A 17,915-nucleotide genomic window follows, 5' to 3' on the forward strand; every position below is an offset into this window, starting at 1 on the left:
CATCCAGCGATGTTGGCCGCCGTGGCGGCAGCCACTAATGTCTATGTTGCCCTGGATGAGGAGGAGAGGAGGAGGAGCGTGCCAGAGAGGCGGCGCAGGCTGCCGCAGAGGGGCAGGGGGATGGGGGGTGGGGGGGTCCGTGCCAGGGTGGAGGTTGGGGGGTCCGTGCCGGGGTGGAGGTTGGGGGGGGGGGGGGGTCCGTGCCGGGGAGGGGGATCCGTGCCGGGGAGGAGCCGGACCGTGTGGTCCGAGATGTCGCGGTGTACCGGGTCCTCCCCTACAGGGGGAGCCGGACGGACCACACCACCTCCTCCTCCCTCGGGGTGCCCGATGGCCCCCAGGCCTCTACATGGGTGGGGGATGCGAACGGACTGGCCATCCGACACCCCCCCCCCGACATCTGGCGCTGCCAGTCCTGGAGGCCCGTGCTGGTATCGACAGGGGTCTGCAGGTTTGCAGCCATGGAGCCCAGGGGGTTGGCAAACCCTGTCTGTGACAGTGCGACGCCGGCTCGCACATGGCCACTGGCGCCGATGCCCTCAGCGATGGCCTGCAGAGACTGGGCCATGGCCTGCTGAGACTGGGCCATGGCCTGCTGAGACTGGGCCATGGCGTTGAGCGCCTCTGCCATCTGGCGCTGGCTCATGGCCTCCTGTGAGAGGGCAGCCATGTCCTGGGCCACAGACGCCGCCTGCACGGAAAGCCCCAGGCCTCGCAAACCGTTCGCCATGTCTGACACCGTCGCACCCATTGTCTCCACCGCGGACGCCACCCGTGCGGTGTCAGCCTGGGTGGCACGCATGACCGGCACCACTCCCAGCTCCTGGGCGCAGGTGGACTCCTCCACCTGTGACTGCAGCCGCCGCAAGCCGCCCGTCACCCTCTTCGCTCGTCTCCGGGTCGGTGGTTGCATCGGATCGATGTGTGGGTGTGGTAACTCCAGGAACCCGGGATCCATCTGGGCGGCAGATGTTCACTTGGGCTGGGCTGCCCTCCGACCGCCCGGCCCCTCTGCTGCTCCTACCTCCACCTGCTGTACCGGGACGGCTGTGTTGTGCGCACCAGTGAGTGTACCAGACGCCTCATCACTAAAGTGCCCAACCGAGTTGAGTGTTTCTGCGATGGTGGAGGGTGTTGGTGACAGCAGTGGCGTTGTGTCGTGCTCTTCGTCCCACTCTGAGTCCATGGCACTTTGGGGTGGGGTTCGTCTCCACCCATCCACTCTGAGTCACTGTCCGGTATTTCGTCTTCCTGGGTAGTGCTGACCCGGGTAGGGGTGTCCCGGGCAGTGGTGTCCCGGGCAGTGGTGTCCCGGGCAGTGGTGTCCTGGGTAGGATATAACGGCGGCCTGTGGCTGCCCCCCTCGTCGCTGGGTGGTCGTTCCCGCAAGTGACGGGGGTGTCGTCTCCTTGTTGCTCCAGGTCTCTCCGTCTCCAGTGTTGTGCGAGGGGCATCCTGCAGGCGTCGCATGCTGGAGGGTCCGTGTCTCTCCGTCTCCCGTGGTGTGCGAGGGGCATCCTGCGGGCGTCGCATGCTGGAGGGTCCATGTCTCTCCGTCTCCCGTGGCCTCAGAGGGGCATCCTGCGGGCGGTCTGCATCTGCGGGGATGGGTGCCTGGACGTTTGCTCCTGCGATACACAATGAAGCATGCATGGTTAGACATCAGGCAGTGATCAGGTGATATGGGGGAGGGGATATGGGGGAGGGGATATAGGGGAGGGGGGATATGGGTACGGGCTGTCGGTGACTCACTTCCTAGAACGCCCCCAACCTCTGCATCAGCAACCTCCCGGTCGTCAGGTCCGCCAGCCAGTTCCAGGGCCCTTTCCTCGTGTTCGGTCAGTGGCCTCTCATCAGCGGGGCCTCCTCCAGTCCTCACATGCTCCCTATTGTTGTGTGCGCGCTTCTCCTGTTGGGGTGGGGGGGGGGGGGGTGGGTGGCAGGGGTAAAAGGCAACACTGTTAGGCAGGTATATGAATGCACGCCATCGGTTGCGCGTGCATTGCAGAGGTTAAGGTTAGGGCTGGATTCACTTGGGGATATGGGGGAAGGGGGGGGATATGGGGGAAGGGGGGGGATATGGGGGAAGGGGGGGGATATGGGGGAAGGGGGGGGATATGGGGGAAGGGGGGGGATATGGGGGAAGGGGGGGGATATGGGGGAAGGGGGGGATATGGGGGAAGGGGGGGATATGGGGGAAGGGGGGGATATGGGGGAAGGGGGGGGATATGGGGGAAGGGGGGATATGGGGGAAGGGGGGATATGGGGGAAGGGGGGATATGGGGGAAGGGGGGATATGGGGGAAGGGGGGATATGGGGGAAGGGGGGATATGGGGGAAGGGGGGATATGGGGATATGGGGGAAGGGGGGATATGGGGGAAGGGGGGATATGGGGGAAGGGGGGATATGGGGGAAGGGGGGATATGGGGGAAGGGGTGATATGGGGGAAGGGGGATATGGGGGAAGGGGGATATGGGGGAAGGGGGATATGGGGGAAGGGGGATATGGGGGAAGGGGTGATATGGGGGAAGGGGGATATGGGGGAAGGGGGGATATGGGGGAAGGGGGGGATATGGGGGAAGGGGGGATATGGGGGAAGGGGGGGATATGGGGGAAGGGGGATATGGGGGAAGGGGGATATGGGGGAAGGGGGGATATGGGGGAAGGGGGGATATGGGGGAAGGGGGGATATGGGGGAAGGGGGGGATATGGGGGAAGGGGGGGATATGGGGGAAGGGGGGGATATGGGGGAAGGGGGGATATGGGGGAAGGGGGGATATGGGGGAAGGGGGGATATGGGGGAAGGGGGGATATGGGGGAAGGGGGGATATGGGGGAAGGGGGGATATGGGGGAAGGGGGGATATGGGGGAAGGGGGATATGGGGGAAGGGGGGATATGGGGGAAGGGGGGATATGGGGGAAGGGGGGATATGGGGGAAGGGGGGGATATGGGGGAAGGGGGGATATGGGGGAAGGGGGGATATGGGGGAAGGGGGGATATGGGGGAAGGGGGGATATGGGGGAAGGGGGGTTTATGGGGGAAGGGGGGTTTATGGGGGAAGGGGGGATATGGGGGAAGGGGGGATATGGGGGAAGGGGGGATATGGGGGAAGGGGGGATATGGGGGAAGGGGGGATATGGGGGAAGGGGGGATATGGGGGAAGGGGGGATATGGGGGAAGGGGGGATATGGGGGAAGGGGGGATATGGGGGAAGGGGGGATATGGGGGAAGGGGGGATATGGGGGAAGGGGGGATATGGGGGAAGGGGGGATATGGGGGAAGGGGGGATATGGGGGAAGGGGGGATATGGGGGAAGGGGGGGATATGGGGGAAGGAGGGGATATGGGGGAAGGAGGGGATATGGGGGAAGGAGGGGATATGGGGGAAGGAGGGGATATGGGGGAAGGAGGGGATATGGGGGAAGGAGGGGATATGGGGGAAGGAGGGGATATGGGGGAAGGAGGGGATATGGGGGAAGGGGGGGATATGGGGGGAAGGGGGGGATATGGGGGAAGGGGGGGATATGGTGGAAGGGGGGATATGGGGGAAGGGGGGATATGGGGGAAGGGGGGATATGGGGGAAGGGGGGATATGGGGGAAGGGGGGATATGGGGGAAGGGGGGATATGGGGGAAGGGGGGATATGGGGGAAGGGGGGATATGGGGGAAGGGGGGGATATGGGGGAAGGAGGGGATATGGGGGAAGGAGGGGATATGGGGGAAGGAGGGGATATGGGGGAAGGAGGGGATATGGGGGAAGGAGGGGATATGGGGGAAGGAGGGGATATGGGGGAAGGAGGGGATATGGGGGAAGGGGGGGATATGGGGGAAGGGGGGGATATGGGGGGAAGGGGGGGATATGGGGGAAGGGGGGGATATGGTGGAAGGGGGGATATGGGGGAAGGGGGGATATGGGGGAAGGGGGGATATGGGGGAAGGGGGGATATGGGGGAAGGGGGGATATGGGGGAAGGGGGGACATGGGGGAAGGGGGGACATGGGGGAAGGGGGGACATGGGGGAAGGGGGGACATGGGGGAAGGGGGGACATGGGGGAAGGGGGGACATGGGGGAAGGGGGGACATGGGGGAAGGGGGGACATGGGGGAAGGGGGGACATGGGGGAAGGGGGACATGGGGGAAGGGGGACATGGGGGAAGGGGGGATATGGGGGAAGGGGGGATATGGGGGAAGGGGGGATATGGGGGAAGGGGGGATATGGGGGAAGGGGGGATATGGGGGAAGGGGGGATATGGGGGAAGGGGGGATATGGGGGAAGGGGGGATATGGGGGAAGGGGGGATATGGGGGAAGGAGGGATATGGGGGAAGGGGGGGATATGGGGGAAGGGGGGATATGGGGGAAGGGGGGATATGGGGGAAGGGGGGATATGGGGGAAGGGGGGATATGGGGGAAGAGGGGATATGGGGGAAGAGGGGATATGGGGAAGGGGGGATATGGGGAAGGGGGGATATGGGGGAAGGGGGGGGAAGGGGGGAAATGGGGGAAGGGGGGGTTATGGGGGAAGGGGGGGTTATGGGGGAAGGGGGGGTTATGTGGGAAGGGGGGTTATGGGGGATATGGGGATATGGGGAGGGAGGATATGGGGGAGGGGGGGATATGGGGGAGGGGGGATATGGGGGAGGGGGGGATATGGGGGAGGGGGGGATATGGGGAGGCTCACCCTGCCTGCTCTGACGAATCGTTCACCTTCTTGTGGCACTGGGTGCCTGTCCGTGGGGTCAGGGCCGCAGTGGTGACGGCCTCTGCCACTTCCCTGCACAGACACCGGCTGTGGCGTGGGGCAACTCTGCGGCCGTGCCCGGGATACAGGGCATCCCTCCTCTGCTCCACCACGTCCAGGAGCGCCTCCACGTCCCGTGACTCGAACCTCGGGGCTGAGCGGCGGCCAGCCATCCAGTTGGGTGTTCTGGTCGGGGGGGGGGAGCAGCGCGGCCTTATGAGCCGTCACGCCGTGCGGCGCGTATGACGCTGCACGGCGTGAACCACGTGCGCAAGAGCAGATCCCGTTACGTCGCTGCTAGCCCATTTCGGGCCGGAGACTTTCGACCCATTTTTCCGACGTGACGCAAGTCGGATTTGCGCCGATCGGCGGACTTTCCGCCGATAACGGAGAATTTCGCCCAATATTTCTAATTATCTACTCCCCAGAAATCATAACAAAAACTCTGCCTGTCCTTTTAAACACAAGCATAGTTTGAAAAAAAAAGGATGATCTCATTTTAACAATGTTTTATTTACCCCCTACTGTAGCCAGTGTCTGGCTGTCTTTGAAACCACGATTTTTAAAAACCTTACTGCAGCAGATACATACACACACTAATCCAGGCTTTTAACCATTACTGCACCATAGACTCATAGAATCCCTACAATGCAGGAGGGCATTCAGCTCATCGAGTCTGCACTGACCCTCCGAATGAGCACTCCACCTAGGCGGAATCCCCCACCCACAACCAATTCCCGCCCTACCCCTGTAACCCCACCTAACGTTTTGGACACTAAGGAGCAATATAGCATGGCCAATCCACCTAACCTGCACATCTTTGGACTGGTACATTCATCATGGAAGTTATAGGAAGCTCAACTGGCAACTACATGTCCTCGAGTAAACTGGTATTTAGTACTTTGAAATAATGTACAGCGATGAATCAAATATACACCACAAAGCTTAACTAAACAAAACTACAGCTTACAATAAAAGCAACTTCCATTACAAACACAAATCTAGATTACATGAAACAGGTACAACTGTGCTTGAAAACAAAAAGGTCAAATTGAATGCGGCATGACTACTGGAAATCGACAACAGCCATCTTTTAGAATCATAGAATCCCTACCGTGCAGAAGGCCATTCAGCCTATCAAATTGATCCTCTGGAAAATTCCTCCTGGTTTAAGATAAGACAAATTCATGAATGTAGTCTGCTCTATTAGGACATTAGGAATGTAGCTCATTACCTGGGAATGCTCCTGGTGCAAAGTGGGAATTGGGGCATTATCCACCTTCTTCTTTGACGCTATAAGTCGTAACATCTGCTTTCTGTATTTACTCATGATGAGTTCTAAGGCATAGCGATGCTCCTCCAGGGAAAGCCACAGCTCTGACAGAAACAAGAAAATCCAGCAGAAAGTTAAAAGACAACCACTGTAGTCTCAGGCTGTGCAGGTAATAACAGTGTTCAAAATAACCCTCACTTAGCTCTTCACTTCCTTAAGAATACCGTACTATCACAAAGAACTGGATAAAACAGGAACCTCCACCGTTGATGTGCCATCCTCAATTCCTGTGTCTCTAGTTTACATTCCTGGTATTTGTGCAAGGATAATCCAATTGATTAATCAACTCCAATTAGTTTACAGCAGACTCCAACATGGTGTGAGGAGAAATCCGAGTGCACTGGGAACCTTTGGTCCAAAGACACTTGTTCCTCCCAAGCATGTGGCACCAAGTTTTTGTTCAAATGATTAATTTTTCAGAAATAAATTTAATTTGAATCTGAATGGTTCAGTTCTCACTGCCTTTGTTTTGCTTACCTAGCGAGTTCCCTTTGATAAACCCATTTTCACAAAAGCTAGCGGAGTTACTGCAATCTTTGTTATCCAACGGTTTAAAATGATAAACTTTTGTACTAGTTTTCTGCCCTTTACTCCTTTCACTCCTGTCGCGAAAGTTCTACAGGTTCTGATTGCTCATTCAGAAAATCAATTCTTCATGGTTAAGTCGGCTGATCCTTTTGCCCACAGTTTTCACCAGGAGATTTTGGATTAAGATCAGGAACCACCTGCTTTCTTTCCCCCAAAGCCCTGGGCAGTGACTAAACTGAACCACTTCTATCAGTGCCCCAACTAACATACCACAGGCAAGCAATCTTACCACAGGGCCCATCAAGCCAAGCCTGTGCCTTGCTTCGCATTCATATTTGCATCTTTCAGAAGGGAGCACTAACCAAGAACCCAGGATTGGGAACCTTGGCTGACTTTCCTCTCCTTAGTTCAGAGGCAGCAACTGTGATGGCACAGACCCCCTGGTTCAGATAATCTGCGACCGTTCAAAGCTGGGACACATTTAGTCCTGAATACTCGGGACTACACCAAGTAATACCCCTACCTCTGTTCTACTTTTAAACTAACTGTTGAAGATGTAACGGAGTAGACGATGTAACGGAGTAGACGATGTAACGGAGTAGACGATGTAACGGAGTAGACGATGTAACGGAGTAGACGATGTAACGGAGTAGACGATGTAACGGATTGGCGAAACAATAACCAGAGTCCAGAGGAAGTAAAAACTGCAGCACAAAATTGTAGAGTACAGGCAGTCCTCGTACCTACAACACAACTAGTTCCTGAAAACCATGTTGTAAGAAACGTTGTCAGGCGGATGATACAAACGAGGGATTGGTTCCTGAACCAAGACTCAGAAGTCACTCGCGGGGGGCTGGCGGTGTTAAATGCTCAACTCTTGCCCTGTCAAGTTGCTGAGGCGACTCTTGATTTGTGCATATCTTAACACAAGTTCCTCGGTCAGTGTGGGGATATAATGAAGCCATCGATCACGGTCAGTTACCCGTTTAACCCTGAACTATGCGGGTCAGAGTACACACAAAGTATAACATAAGTGTATGAATGTATTAAAATCGTGGTGGTTGTGCCAAAAAGAATTAACAGAATAAAACACTCATTCCCAATTTAAGCTGGTTGGACCTGTCCAGTTATACAGATGGCAGCAGAGAAAATCAATGCACACGTATAAACCTGCTGGCGTGGTGTCATAAAGTTAAAAAGAATGTTGGAAAGTCGAAATTGGGTGTCAATTTATAAACAATGTAAGTGGGGTTCATCATAACTTGAACCGTGTAAAGTCAAAGACTGCCCATGTTCCCCTGTTATTAAAATTAGTGACACGGACATTCAAAAGGCGTGTGCTCAGTAGGCAGATTTTCTGCTACTTTTAACTCAGAAATGAAGTGTTATAATGACTCATTTCCTGCTAAACAGTTACAAAGTTATTTGACAATTGGACACTGTCACTTCCAGAAATAAGCAATGTTCATTTCAAAGCATCTGGTTGGTGGATATTTGGGTTTTAATAAAGCGTTTTGTCTTTGTATATGGGATTTTACAGACTGTCTCTCTTCAGCTGTCTGTACACAGCTACACATTAAGAAAAAGATTATGAATGAATGGATCCTAATTGGACAATTTCGGGCAGATACCGTAAAATAACAGGAATGACATGATATTCAGTTTAGAGCCCGTTCTTTCTATGGACTGTGTGAAATTGCTCTCTCATGGACACTGTCCTCTAGATCACACTGAAGATGTACCAGGTAAAACTCTTGGCTGAGGAATTATGCTGGAATTTCCCTCTGCTTCTCCAAGCCAAGGATTGTTAGGTTAGCGTAGAGAGCTCTAAACCAGGCATGTTCTTCACTTGACTCCCTGAAGATGAGGAAAAAGATACACAAACCAAATCTGCTCAACATTTAAGCCCTCATCTTCTTGTTAACATGTGGTAAAGCATAAAATACCGACATCAGATTGTAATTGTGTCTGGCTTGAAATATGTTTCAATGATCAAGGAAGGAAAAACCTTTATTTTCCTGCTGCAGATCCCGGATTTGTGTGTTCTCCTGAGAGAGGATAGCGTGGGGTTTGTGACTGGCCAGCTTCTTCAGCTCAGCAAGATCTTCCTGGTTCTGAAAATAGAGCAGAGTAACATTACAGACGATCCGCAGTCCAAACGGTCACCATTTTCCGCCACTCTTCTGAACTTGTAGGTCTGCTGCTGCTGTTATCCACTTTGTAAATCGTTCATAGAACACACTTACGCAGATAATTCATTTTTAATTAAGACCGGAACATGGAATAATTAACAAGTCGGTTTTAATTGTCAGAGATGTTTCATTCATATGCTTCATATCCCGGTCTGCTCTTACTCCCTGCACCAGGCTTTGTATTGCCAGGGGATTTGCAGCTCCTGGAACTGCAATCCTTTGCTCTGGGTCCCCAGAGCCCCTGCTGGGAATTAAATGGTCAGCAAAAGGATCTCGTTCAATGGCTGAATCCAGCACGTCTCATGGGGAAAGTGTCACCAAGGAGTGAGAAATGGAACAGAGGTAGAAATGTAGAGAGGGACTGTAGTAATCAACCTACCCGTGGACTGCTAATATTTATAAAAACAAGACCTTTCACATTTAGGAATTTGGATAAGTGTGAAGGATAGTAAGCAGAGAAAGGTTACGTTAAGGAGACCTGACCACAAACTCGGTCCAAGAGTGTTTTTGAGGTGTTTAAAGGTGCGAGGTGGAAGTTCCAGACAGTGAGAATCAGGTGACTGAGGGCTCTGCCATCAATGGTGGGATGAAGAGGTGAAACCCAACAGGCCTGTGCAACGGGAGTATTGCTGGCAAGGCAGCATTTGTTGCTTATCCCAAATCATCCTCAAGAAAACAGTGAGTTCCACCCATGATGCTGCTGGGGAGGGAATTTCAGGATTCAGTAAGACTGTGAAGGAACGGTGATACAGTTCCAAGACAGGTTGGTGTGTGGTGGTGTCCCCATTCATTTGCTGCTCCTGTCCTTCTGGGTGGTAGAGATCCCTGCAGATTTCCTCCCCTCCCTGTTCCACCTGTACTTCCTATTTAACTGGCCACAGGGATGGAAATGCTTCAAGACGGGAGCTCACTGACACCTTGGCAAAAACAAGTAGTGTTGTGGCAATAAATGACAGTTGGGCAGGAGCATCCACATGCCAAGAATTAATTTTTAAAAACACACAATGAGACTGCAGTTAGAGCAATAGAGGTGGAGTGGCTGGGGTCCTGCGGTGTAGGAGGCTGCAGAGTGGGGGGGGGGGGGGGAAGAGACCCTCGAAGGGGTAACGGTGAGGGCACAAAGAATCGGGGCACAGTTACACAGGGAAAGCTATGTGGACGGATCGAAGCACTGGCCCGAAGGAGCATGGACAATTGGGAGGCAGCAGTCGGTCTATGAGAGAACCAGTGCAAGTTAGAGTTTCCGATTTATTTGTCAGCGGGTTTTAGGCTTACCCTGTCTGGGATCCCTGTCCCAACTTCCTTCATACTCTCCACCCGTTTATTGAGCGTTGTTGTCTGTTCGATTAGAGATTCAGCTGCATTATCGTGATCCTTCAGTCGCTCCACCAGGACCTTTGCATCAGCCAACACCTTCTCGATTGTACATGCCATCACCTGGGAAACAGAAACCGAAAAACTGCTAGCTTTTGGATTGCGAGAAAACCTGCTGATCTAGTCTGGTTTTTATCTCCCACTCTCTCGGAGAGAACGCTAGATGTTTTATTATTCACAAACTCCTTTTCCCCAGCCCCCCTCCTGAAGTAGTCACCTCCTTGCCGCGATCAAATTGCTGGGAAGCTTCCAAATCCACATTCTTCACAACAGGAAGGGCATCAGAGCCAAGCCTGAGCCAGTCCCAGGAGTCTCTCCAGCGTGACCAGGGCTGACCTCCCCAATCTCTAGCCCAGGAGTATCAAGAGCATAAATAATGCTCCTATCACTCCAACTCCAATATCTCGAATCAGAAAATGAACCTGGAACCCCTCTAATTCGGAGGCTCAGTTCTATGTTGGGCATTGAATTGGTACTGAGGCGACTGATCAGGTGAACATCCATTGTCATTGTAGATTGTAATTAGCATGGGGGCTAGCACACAGCTTTGCTTGACACCGGTCTGAATTTTGAAGACATCTGTTCCAGATATCCCTTGCAAGACATCGTCATTAAACAGTTGCAGGATTGTGATGCAGTTTCATGGATCCAATACCAAAACTAAACTGACTACCATAAACATACATGATCTACAGTTTGCAGATGACTGCACTCCAGATCTTGCTACGTTATGGGACAGCCTGCTCTATATTCCCAAAGGTTTGTGAGTGGACAATCAGCTGTTCAGTCACAAGAAAACCCAAAACAAAACTTCATACAGGAGAGTAGATATGGGGCGGGATTCTCCGCTGGCGAACGGTGAAATCGGGAAACGCGATTGGACGGAGAATAGGTCCCGCCGCCAAAATCGCGATTTGATGACAAATTGTAATTCTCTACCACCTCGACAGTGGCGTCAATGTGTTCCAGAACGCACGTAAACACCGTTTACATATCATTAGTGGGCCCGACCTGTTATTCTCCAGGGCCTCTGCGATTCTTCCCTGACGCCCCGGTTCACTTGTGCTTTTAAACATTGTGAAACCGGCGTCGGGGCTGATGAGGGAGAGGGGAAGAGGTAGGACACAGAGAGGCGCGACTGTGGGCTGCCAGGCAAACAGGTTGAATGGCAGGGGTGGACCCCCCCCCCCCCCACGGGACTGGGGTGGACCACCACAACCGCAGCCTGCAAGGCAGCCACCTTGCTGCGCACCCACCCTGGCCCCTGGTTCTGCAAAGTGACACCGGCTGTATGGGAGCTCCCACGCCACCACCACACTGTCTCTGCCCCTCGCCCCCAAAACTCGGCCGCCACCCGCCGATAGCCCACCCAGGGTAATGGCCACAGTAGCCCCTATGGGGGCACGGGGCAGAGGCCGTGGAGTGTATCTCTGCCAAGGGCAGTGCCAACCAACAGTACACCGAGTATCAGGGACAGACGGCCATGGTCCAATGGATATTGGAATTCAACCAGCAATGATGGCCTTCCTGCTAGTCGCCGCAGTCCAGGGGGATGCCCTGGGGCTGTACGAGCTGGCACTGCTCGAGGAGGAGGAAGCTGCAGAAGCAGAACGTACAGCAGCGGAGCGTGCCGCAGAGGAACAGGTGGCAGTCACCCAGGTTGGAGAGCCACCCGCCCAACAGGTTGAGGAGGATGTTCCAAGGAGGTGTCGCATGAGGCCTCGTGGGTACCGGCACAGTCTGTCATTCGGGGAACTGCCGGACCGGGCATGCCGTCGCAGACTCCGGCTGAGCAGAGAGACATCTGCCAGATGATGGCAAACCTGGCATTGTGGGGGTATGGGGGAGGACACCCGCTCTCGCTGGCCATTAAGATGACGGTCAACCTGAACGTTTTAACGCCACAGGGTCCTTTCAGGCACCGAGTGGGGACCTGTCTGAGATCTTATAGACCTCGGTGCACAGGTGCATCCGTGCCATCACAGAGGCCCTATATGCCCAAGCGGCTCAATACATCCACTTCAATGTGGACCAAGCCCACCAGGTTGCCTGGGCAGCAGGGTTCACCGCCATTGCTGGATGCCCCGGGTCCAGGGGGTGATCGAGCACTTGCAGATGACAGGCTGCACTACACCAACCGAAAGAGGTACCACTCAATGAACATGCAGCAGCTGATGTGATACGGGGAATCCGAGGTGCCGCACCTTCTCTGCGGGCGTCACCCGTGATGCGCCCCATCACCTCCACCTCCCCCCGGGGTGTCCAATGGCCCTCGGGCTACTCCATGGCTCGGGGGTGCGAGCAGAGCTATTCCCCGAGGCTTCCCCCCACCTGTGCTGACAGGCCTGGAGGACCGCTCTGGTCTCGACCAGGGTCTGCACGCTTGTGCCCATGGAACACGGAGTGCACCATCTCTGACAGGGATTGCGCCACATCACCGATTGACTGTACCACCTTGTGAGTGTGCCACATCGGCCAGCGCCTGGGCAATGCTGCTGACGTTCGCAGCCATGGCCTGCTGTGACTGAGCCACGCTCAGGGATGCCGCTGCGATGTCCAGGTGGTTCTGGCACATGGTCGCCTGTGAGACGGCAATCCTGCCCTGGGCCTCGTCCAGCGCCCGCAGAGAAAGCCCCAGGCCTTGGACATGCTGATCCATAGCCAAAACCCTCGCCCCCTCAATGTCTCCACCGTGGACGGCCTGGGTGGCACGCTTGGTCAGCACCACCTCCGGCTGCTGCACACAGTTGGACTCCTCCAACTGCACCTGCAGGTACTGGATGCTCGCCGACAACCCCTCATGTAGTCCTTGGCTCTGCGATTGCATCTCCGCGATTTAGTGGACTGTCCGTTCCAGAAACCCGTATGGACGGCAGCTAGTTCCTGGGGTCGGCCAGCCCTCAGACTGTCCACCCCCTCAGGTGTTTCTACCTCCACCTGCTGTACCGGATCAGCTGTGTGGTGCACACCAGATAGTGCCCCAGGAGCCTCTTCACTAAAGTGCCCAACCGAGGTGGGGGGTGTTGGAGACAGCTGTGACGGGAAGTCAGTGTCACCCTCCGACTCAAGCTCCAGGGTCTCCCGTGTCTCGATTGGAAGATTGCCATCCGAGCTGCTTTCATCGCTTTTCGGCTCACGGGGGGTTCCAGCTGTGGCACTGGCTGGGGGGAGGACGGGAATGCTAGATGGACCGTCCCATCACCAACAGGTCTTGCAAAACACAAGACAAGACGCATGATTACACCGCGGGCCAGTGGGTGGGGGTGGGGTGTGACTTGACACATGTGTCATGGGGAACCGCAACTAAGTGGGGTCTCACTTCCTCGCCCGAACACCACCTTGGCGACCTCCCTTTCCTCTAGGCCGCCGACCACGTCCAGGGCCCTCTTCTCAGCCACCGTGAGGGGCCGCAGGTCGGGCAGCCCCCCTCCTGTTTTCTCCCACTCCCAGCGGTTGTGAGCAGCCTTCACCTGGGAGTGGGATGTGTGAAACAGAAAACAACAGTATTAGATAGACCGACGCACGCAGCCCAGTGACTGGGTAGCTGGTGGCCTCAGTGGGCACAGCAACCGGTATGGGTACTGACATGTGGTGTAGGGTGGGGTTCAGCCGGCCTCCGGGTTTGTGGGGAGGCGGGGGGGGTTTGGGTTACTGGTGTGAGGGACGGAGTTGGTGTCTGGGGCACAGTGCTGCCTACTCACCCTGGCCTGAGGTTGTGCAGTTTTTTTGCAGCACAGCTGGCCGATCCAGGCGACATTGCCCACGGTGCTGATCACCTCTGCCACCTGGCAAATGGCGGCGGCTGGCAGCCTCCTTCCCGGTCTGGGGTACAGGGTTATCCTCCTCTCCTTCCACCGTGTCCAGGAGGGTCTCCAGCTTGGTATCTGCGAACCTTTGAGCTATTCTCCTCGCTGCCATCTTGCTGGCTGGGATGGTGTGTGTGGGGAGTGAAGTGTATATATGTGGCTGCAGCTTGTCAGCCTCCCGAGTGTCAATAGTGAAACCGGCGAATCCGGCACCGTTTCTCATTGGAATCGATTATGTTCCACGTGGCGCCCGTGCTAGCGCCTTAACAGTAGCAGAATCGGTCCAGGTGTGGCGTCAGTTTTGCTGTCGTGAAAGTCCACAAATTCTGCATCGGCATCAACACTTAAGTCTCAGAAACAGAGAATCCAGCCCATCACCTTCAGCGAACTACCCAGAGTAGACATCATTGGACAGTCAACGATACTACTTGCTAGTTTACTCCAGGCCAACGTCAGTTGAAATGAGCAGTTAAAAGGAAAACCAGTATTTAAATATTTATTAAAGTAACCTTGCCTTGATACCTAACAATGTTTTGGAAAAAAATTAAGCAAGAAACACATATCCATCCTCTCAACAAAAAAGTGAAGATGTGAAATATACAAATCTGTGTGGGGAGCAGGCTGCAGAACTGATTAAGATTTGTGACAAATATAAACGTCTTAATGAGGTAAATTCATATTGAAGGGTAGAGGCAATCTGCCTTCATGTCAACAGAGATGGCTCTTAGGCTAGATTTTAAAATTCTCAGTTACAAATAAAAACAAGTGCATTAGCATTCCACATTTCCAACAAACACATTTCTGAGCCCACCATCTTCCAACTCAGTTCTGTCACAAAAAAGTCCACAACCCCCAAGCTCGGCCTCTTCCCCACACTACTCTCCACCCCCCCACCGCCCACCCCCCTCCCTCCAGCTCGGCCCCTCCCCAGTCCATGCCACTCCTCGGGCGTCATTCTCCGACCCCCCGCCAGGTCGGAGAATGGCCGTTGGCCGCCGTGAATCCCGCCCCCGCCGAAGTCTCCGGTACCGGAGATTGGGCGGGGGCGGGAATCGGGCCGCGCCAGTTGGCGGGACCCCCCGATCAATTCTCCGGCCCGGATGGGCCGAAGTCCCGCCCAGAAATTGCCTGTCCCGCCGGCGTAAATCAAAGCTGGTATTTACCGGCGGGACCAGGCAGCGTGGGCGGGCTCCGGGGTCCTGGGGGGGCGTGGGGCGATCTGACCCGGGGGGTGCCCCCACGGTGGCCTGGCCCGCGATCGGGGCCCACCGATCCGCGGGCGGGCCTGTGCCGTGGGGGCACTCTTTCCCTTACGCCTCCGCCACGGTCTCCACCCTGGCGGAGGAGGAAGTGACTCTCCCCACTGCGCATGCGTGGGAAACTGTCGGCGGCCGCTGACGCTCCCGCACATGCGCCGCATTTTCACGGTGGCTGGCGGGGCACCAAACGCCATTTCCGCCAGCTGGCGGGGCGGAAATCCCTCCGGCGCCGGCCTAGCCCCTCAATGTTGGGGCGCGGCCCTCTAAGATGCGGAGCATTCCGCACCTTTGGGCCGCGCGATGCCCGTCTGATTGGCGCCGTTTTTGGCGCCAGTCGGCGGACATCGCGCCGTTGGGGGAGAATTTTGCCCCACATCTCCGCCCCGCCCCCCCATTGGCCGCACCTCCGCCCGCCCCGCCCCCTCCCCGGTCTCCGCGCCGCACCTCCGCCCGCCCCGCCCCCTCCCCGGTCTCCACCCCCCCTCCTCCCCCACCCCTCCCCGGTCTCCACCCCCGCCCCGCCCCCGGTCCCGCCCCGCCCCCTCCCCGGTCTCCGCCCCGCCCCCTCCCCGGTCTCCGCCCCGCCCCCTCCCCGGTCTCCGCCCCGCCCCCTCCCCATTCTCCGCCCCGCCCCCTCCCCATTCTCCGCCCCGCCCCCTCCCCAGTCTCCGCCCCCGCCCCAGTCTCCGCCCCGCCCCCGCCCCCGCCCCGCCCCCTCCCCAGTCTCCGCCCCGCCCCCTCCCCAGTCTCCGCCCCGCCCCCGCCCCAGTCTCCGCCCCGCCCCCGCCCCAGTCTCCGCCCCGCCCCCTCCCCAGTCTCCGCCCCGCCCCCTCCCCAGTCTCCGCCCCGCCCCCTCCCCAGTCTCCGCACCGCCCCCTCCCCATTCTCCGCACCGCCCCCTCCCCAGTCTCCGCCCCGCCCCCTCCCCAGTCCCCGCCCCGCCCGCCCCCCCCAGTCTCCGCCCCCTCCCCATTCTCCGCACCGCCCCCTCCCCATTCTCCGCACCGCCCCCTCCCCATTCTCCACTCGAATTTCTTCTCTCCATGAAGCTGCTTCTTTGTCATTTTCCATTCTCAGTTATTGACCCTTGTGCCTCTCAGCAGCGATTCTAATTGTCCTTATTACCTTTCCCAATGGTGAGAGCTCGCTCGCGCGCGCGCGCGCTCTCTCTCTCTCCTGCTCCTTATTCAGGCCTTTTCAAAACCTCCTTCACCTTTCTGCGGATTCCACTTCCTGCTCCACATAACACGCATCACTTCCGCTTCTGCCTCAAGTCCTCGTGCGAGTCACCCATCGAGTGTCATCACCGCGCCATGTCTCCCAGGTCCTAGTGCGAGGAATAGATCGCTGAGTAATGACCGGTCCGTGTCCCCCAGGTCCGACTGCTCGTGTAATTCACCAGATTTCAATGTTTGCCATTTGATGCCTGCTGTGTAACAAGTCAAATTAATATCTAGATGGTTACAGTGTATTCAAAGCCCCTTGTTTCAAATTATAGTTTATTAGCAGATACAATTTAATCAGAAGCATAAGATCCTCAAGCAAAAGTGATGTACTGCAGGTGCTGGAAATGTGAAATAAAACAGACAATGCTGGTAAACATTCAGCAGGTCAGATAGCATCTGTGGACAGGGAAACAAACAGAAAGACAGACTAACGTCTCCTTTTGTTCATTTGATGTGGAGTTGGCAGCGTTGGTCTGGGGTGGGCAGTGTAAGAAGTCTTACAACACCAAGTTCTAATCCAACAGTGGCGGTGTGGAGAATGGGGAGGGGGCGGTGCGGAGAATGGGGAGTGGGCGGTGCGGAGAATGGGGAGGGGGCGGTGCGGAGAATGGGGAGGGGGCAGTGTGGAGAATGGAGAAGGGGCGGAGTGGAGAATGGGGAGGGGGCGGTGTGGAGAATGGGCAGGGGGCGGTGTGGAGAATGGGGAGGGGGCGGTGCGGAGAATGGGGAGGGGGCGGTGTGGAGAATGGGGAAGGGGCGGTGCGGAGAATGGGGAGGGGGCGGTGTGGAGAATGGGGAAGGGGCGGTGCGGAGAATGGGGAGGGGGCGGTGTGGAGAATGGGGAGGGGGCGGTGTGGAGAATGGGGAGGGGGCGGTGTGGAGAATGGGGAGGGGGCGGTGTGGAGAATGGGGAGGGGGCGGTGTGGAGAATGGGGAGGGGGCGGTGTGGAGAATGGGGAGGGGGCGGTGCGGAGAATGGGGAGGGGGCGGTGCGGAGAATGGGGAGGGGGCGGTGTGGAGAATGGGGAAGGGGCGGTGCGGAGAATGGGGAGGGGGCGGTGTGGAGAATGGGGAGTGGGCGGTGAGGAGAATGGGGAGGGGGCGGTGCGGAGAATGGGGAGGGGGCGGTGCGGAGAATGGGGAGGGGGCGGTGCGCAGAATGGGGAGGGGGCGGTGCGGAGAATGGGGAGGGGGCGGTGCGGAGAATGGGGAGGGGGCGGTGCGGAGAATGGGGAGGGGGCGGTGCGGAGAATGGGGAGGGGGCGGTGTGGAGAATGGGGAGGGGGCGGTGCGGGGGAGGGGGCGGTGTGGAGAATGGGGAGGGGGCAGTGCGGAAAATGGGAAGGGGGCGGTGTGGAGAATGGGGAGGGGGCAGTGCGGAAAATGGGAAGGGGGCGGTGTGGAGAATGGGGAGGGGGCAGTGCGGAAAATGGGGAGGGGGCGGTGTGGAGAACGGG

The 17,915-nt window shown here is 56.8% G+C and overlaps 1 protein-coding gene across 1 annotated transcript in view; it reads right to left on the minus strand.

Moving 5' to 3' along the window:
• The window catches only part of sike1 (suppressor of IKBKE 1), a 41,881-nt gene extending 25,391 nt beyond the window's left edge, over window positions 1–16,490 (minus strand). The window contains exons 1-4 of the mRNA XM_072480637.1: window positions 16,358–16,490; window positions 10,069–10,230; window positions 8,610–8,715; window positions 5,975–6,117 (exon numbers count right to left, since the gene is read on the minus strand). Of these exons, the coding sequence (XP_072336738.1) occupies window positions 5,975–6,117; window positions 8,610–8,715; window positions 10,069–10,227 (408 nt within the window). The 5' untranslated portion in view covers window positions 10,228–10,230; window positions 16,358–16,490. The remainder of the gene's footprint in view (window positions 1–5,974; window positions 6,118–8,609; window positions 8,716–10,068; window positions 10,231–16,357) is intronic.
• Window positions 16,491–17,915: the final 1,425 nt, after the last annotated feature.

The sequence above is a fragment of the Scyliorhinus torazame genome, chromosome 17 (assembly GCF_047496885.1).
Source record: "Scyliorhinus torazame isolate Kashiwa2021f chromosome 17, sScyTor2.1, whole genome shotgun sequence".
NCBI lineage: Eukaryota > Metazoa > Chordata > Chondrichthyes > Carcharhiniformes > Scyliorhinidae > Scyliorhinus > Scyliorhinus torazame.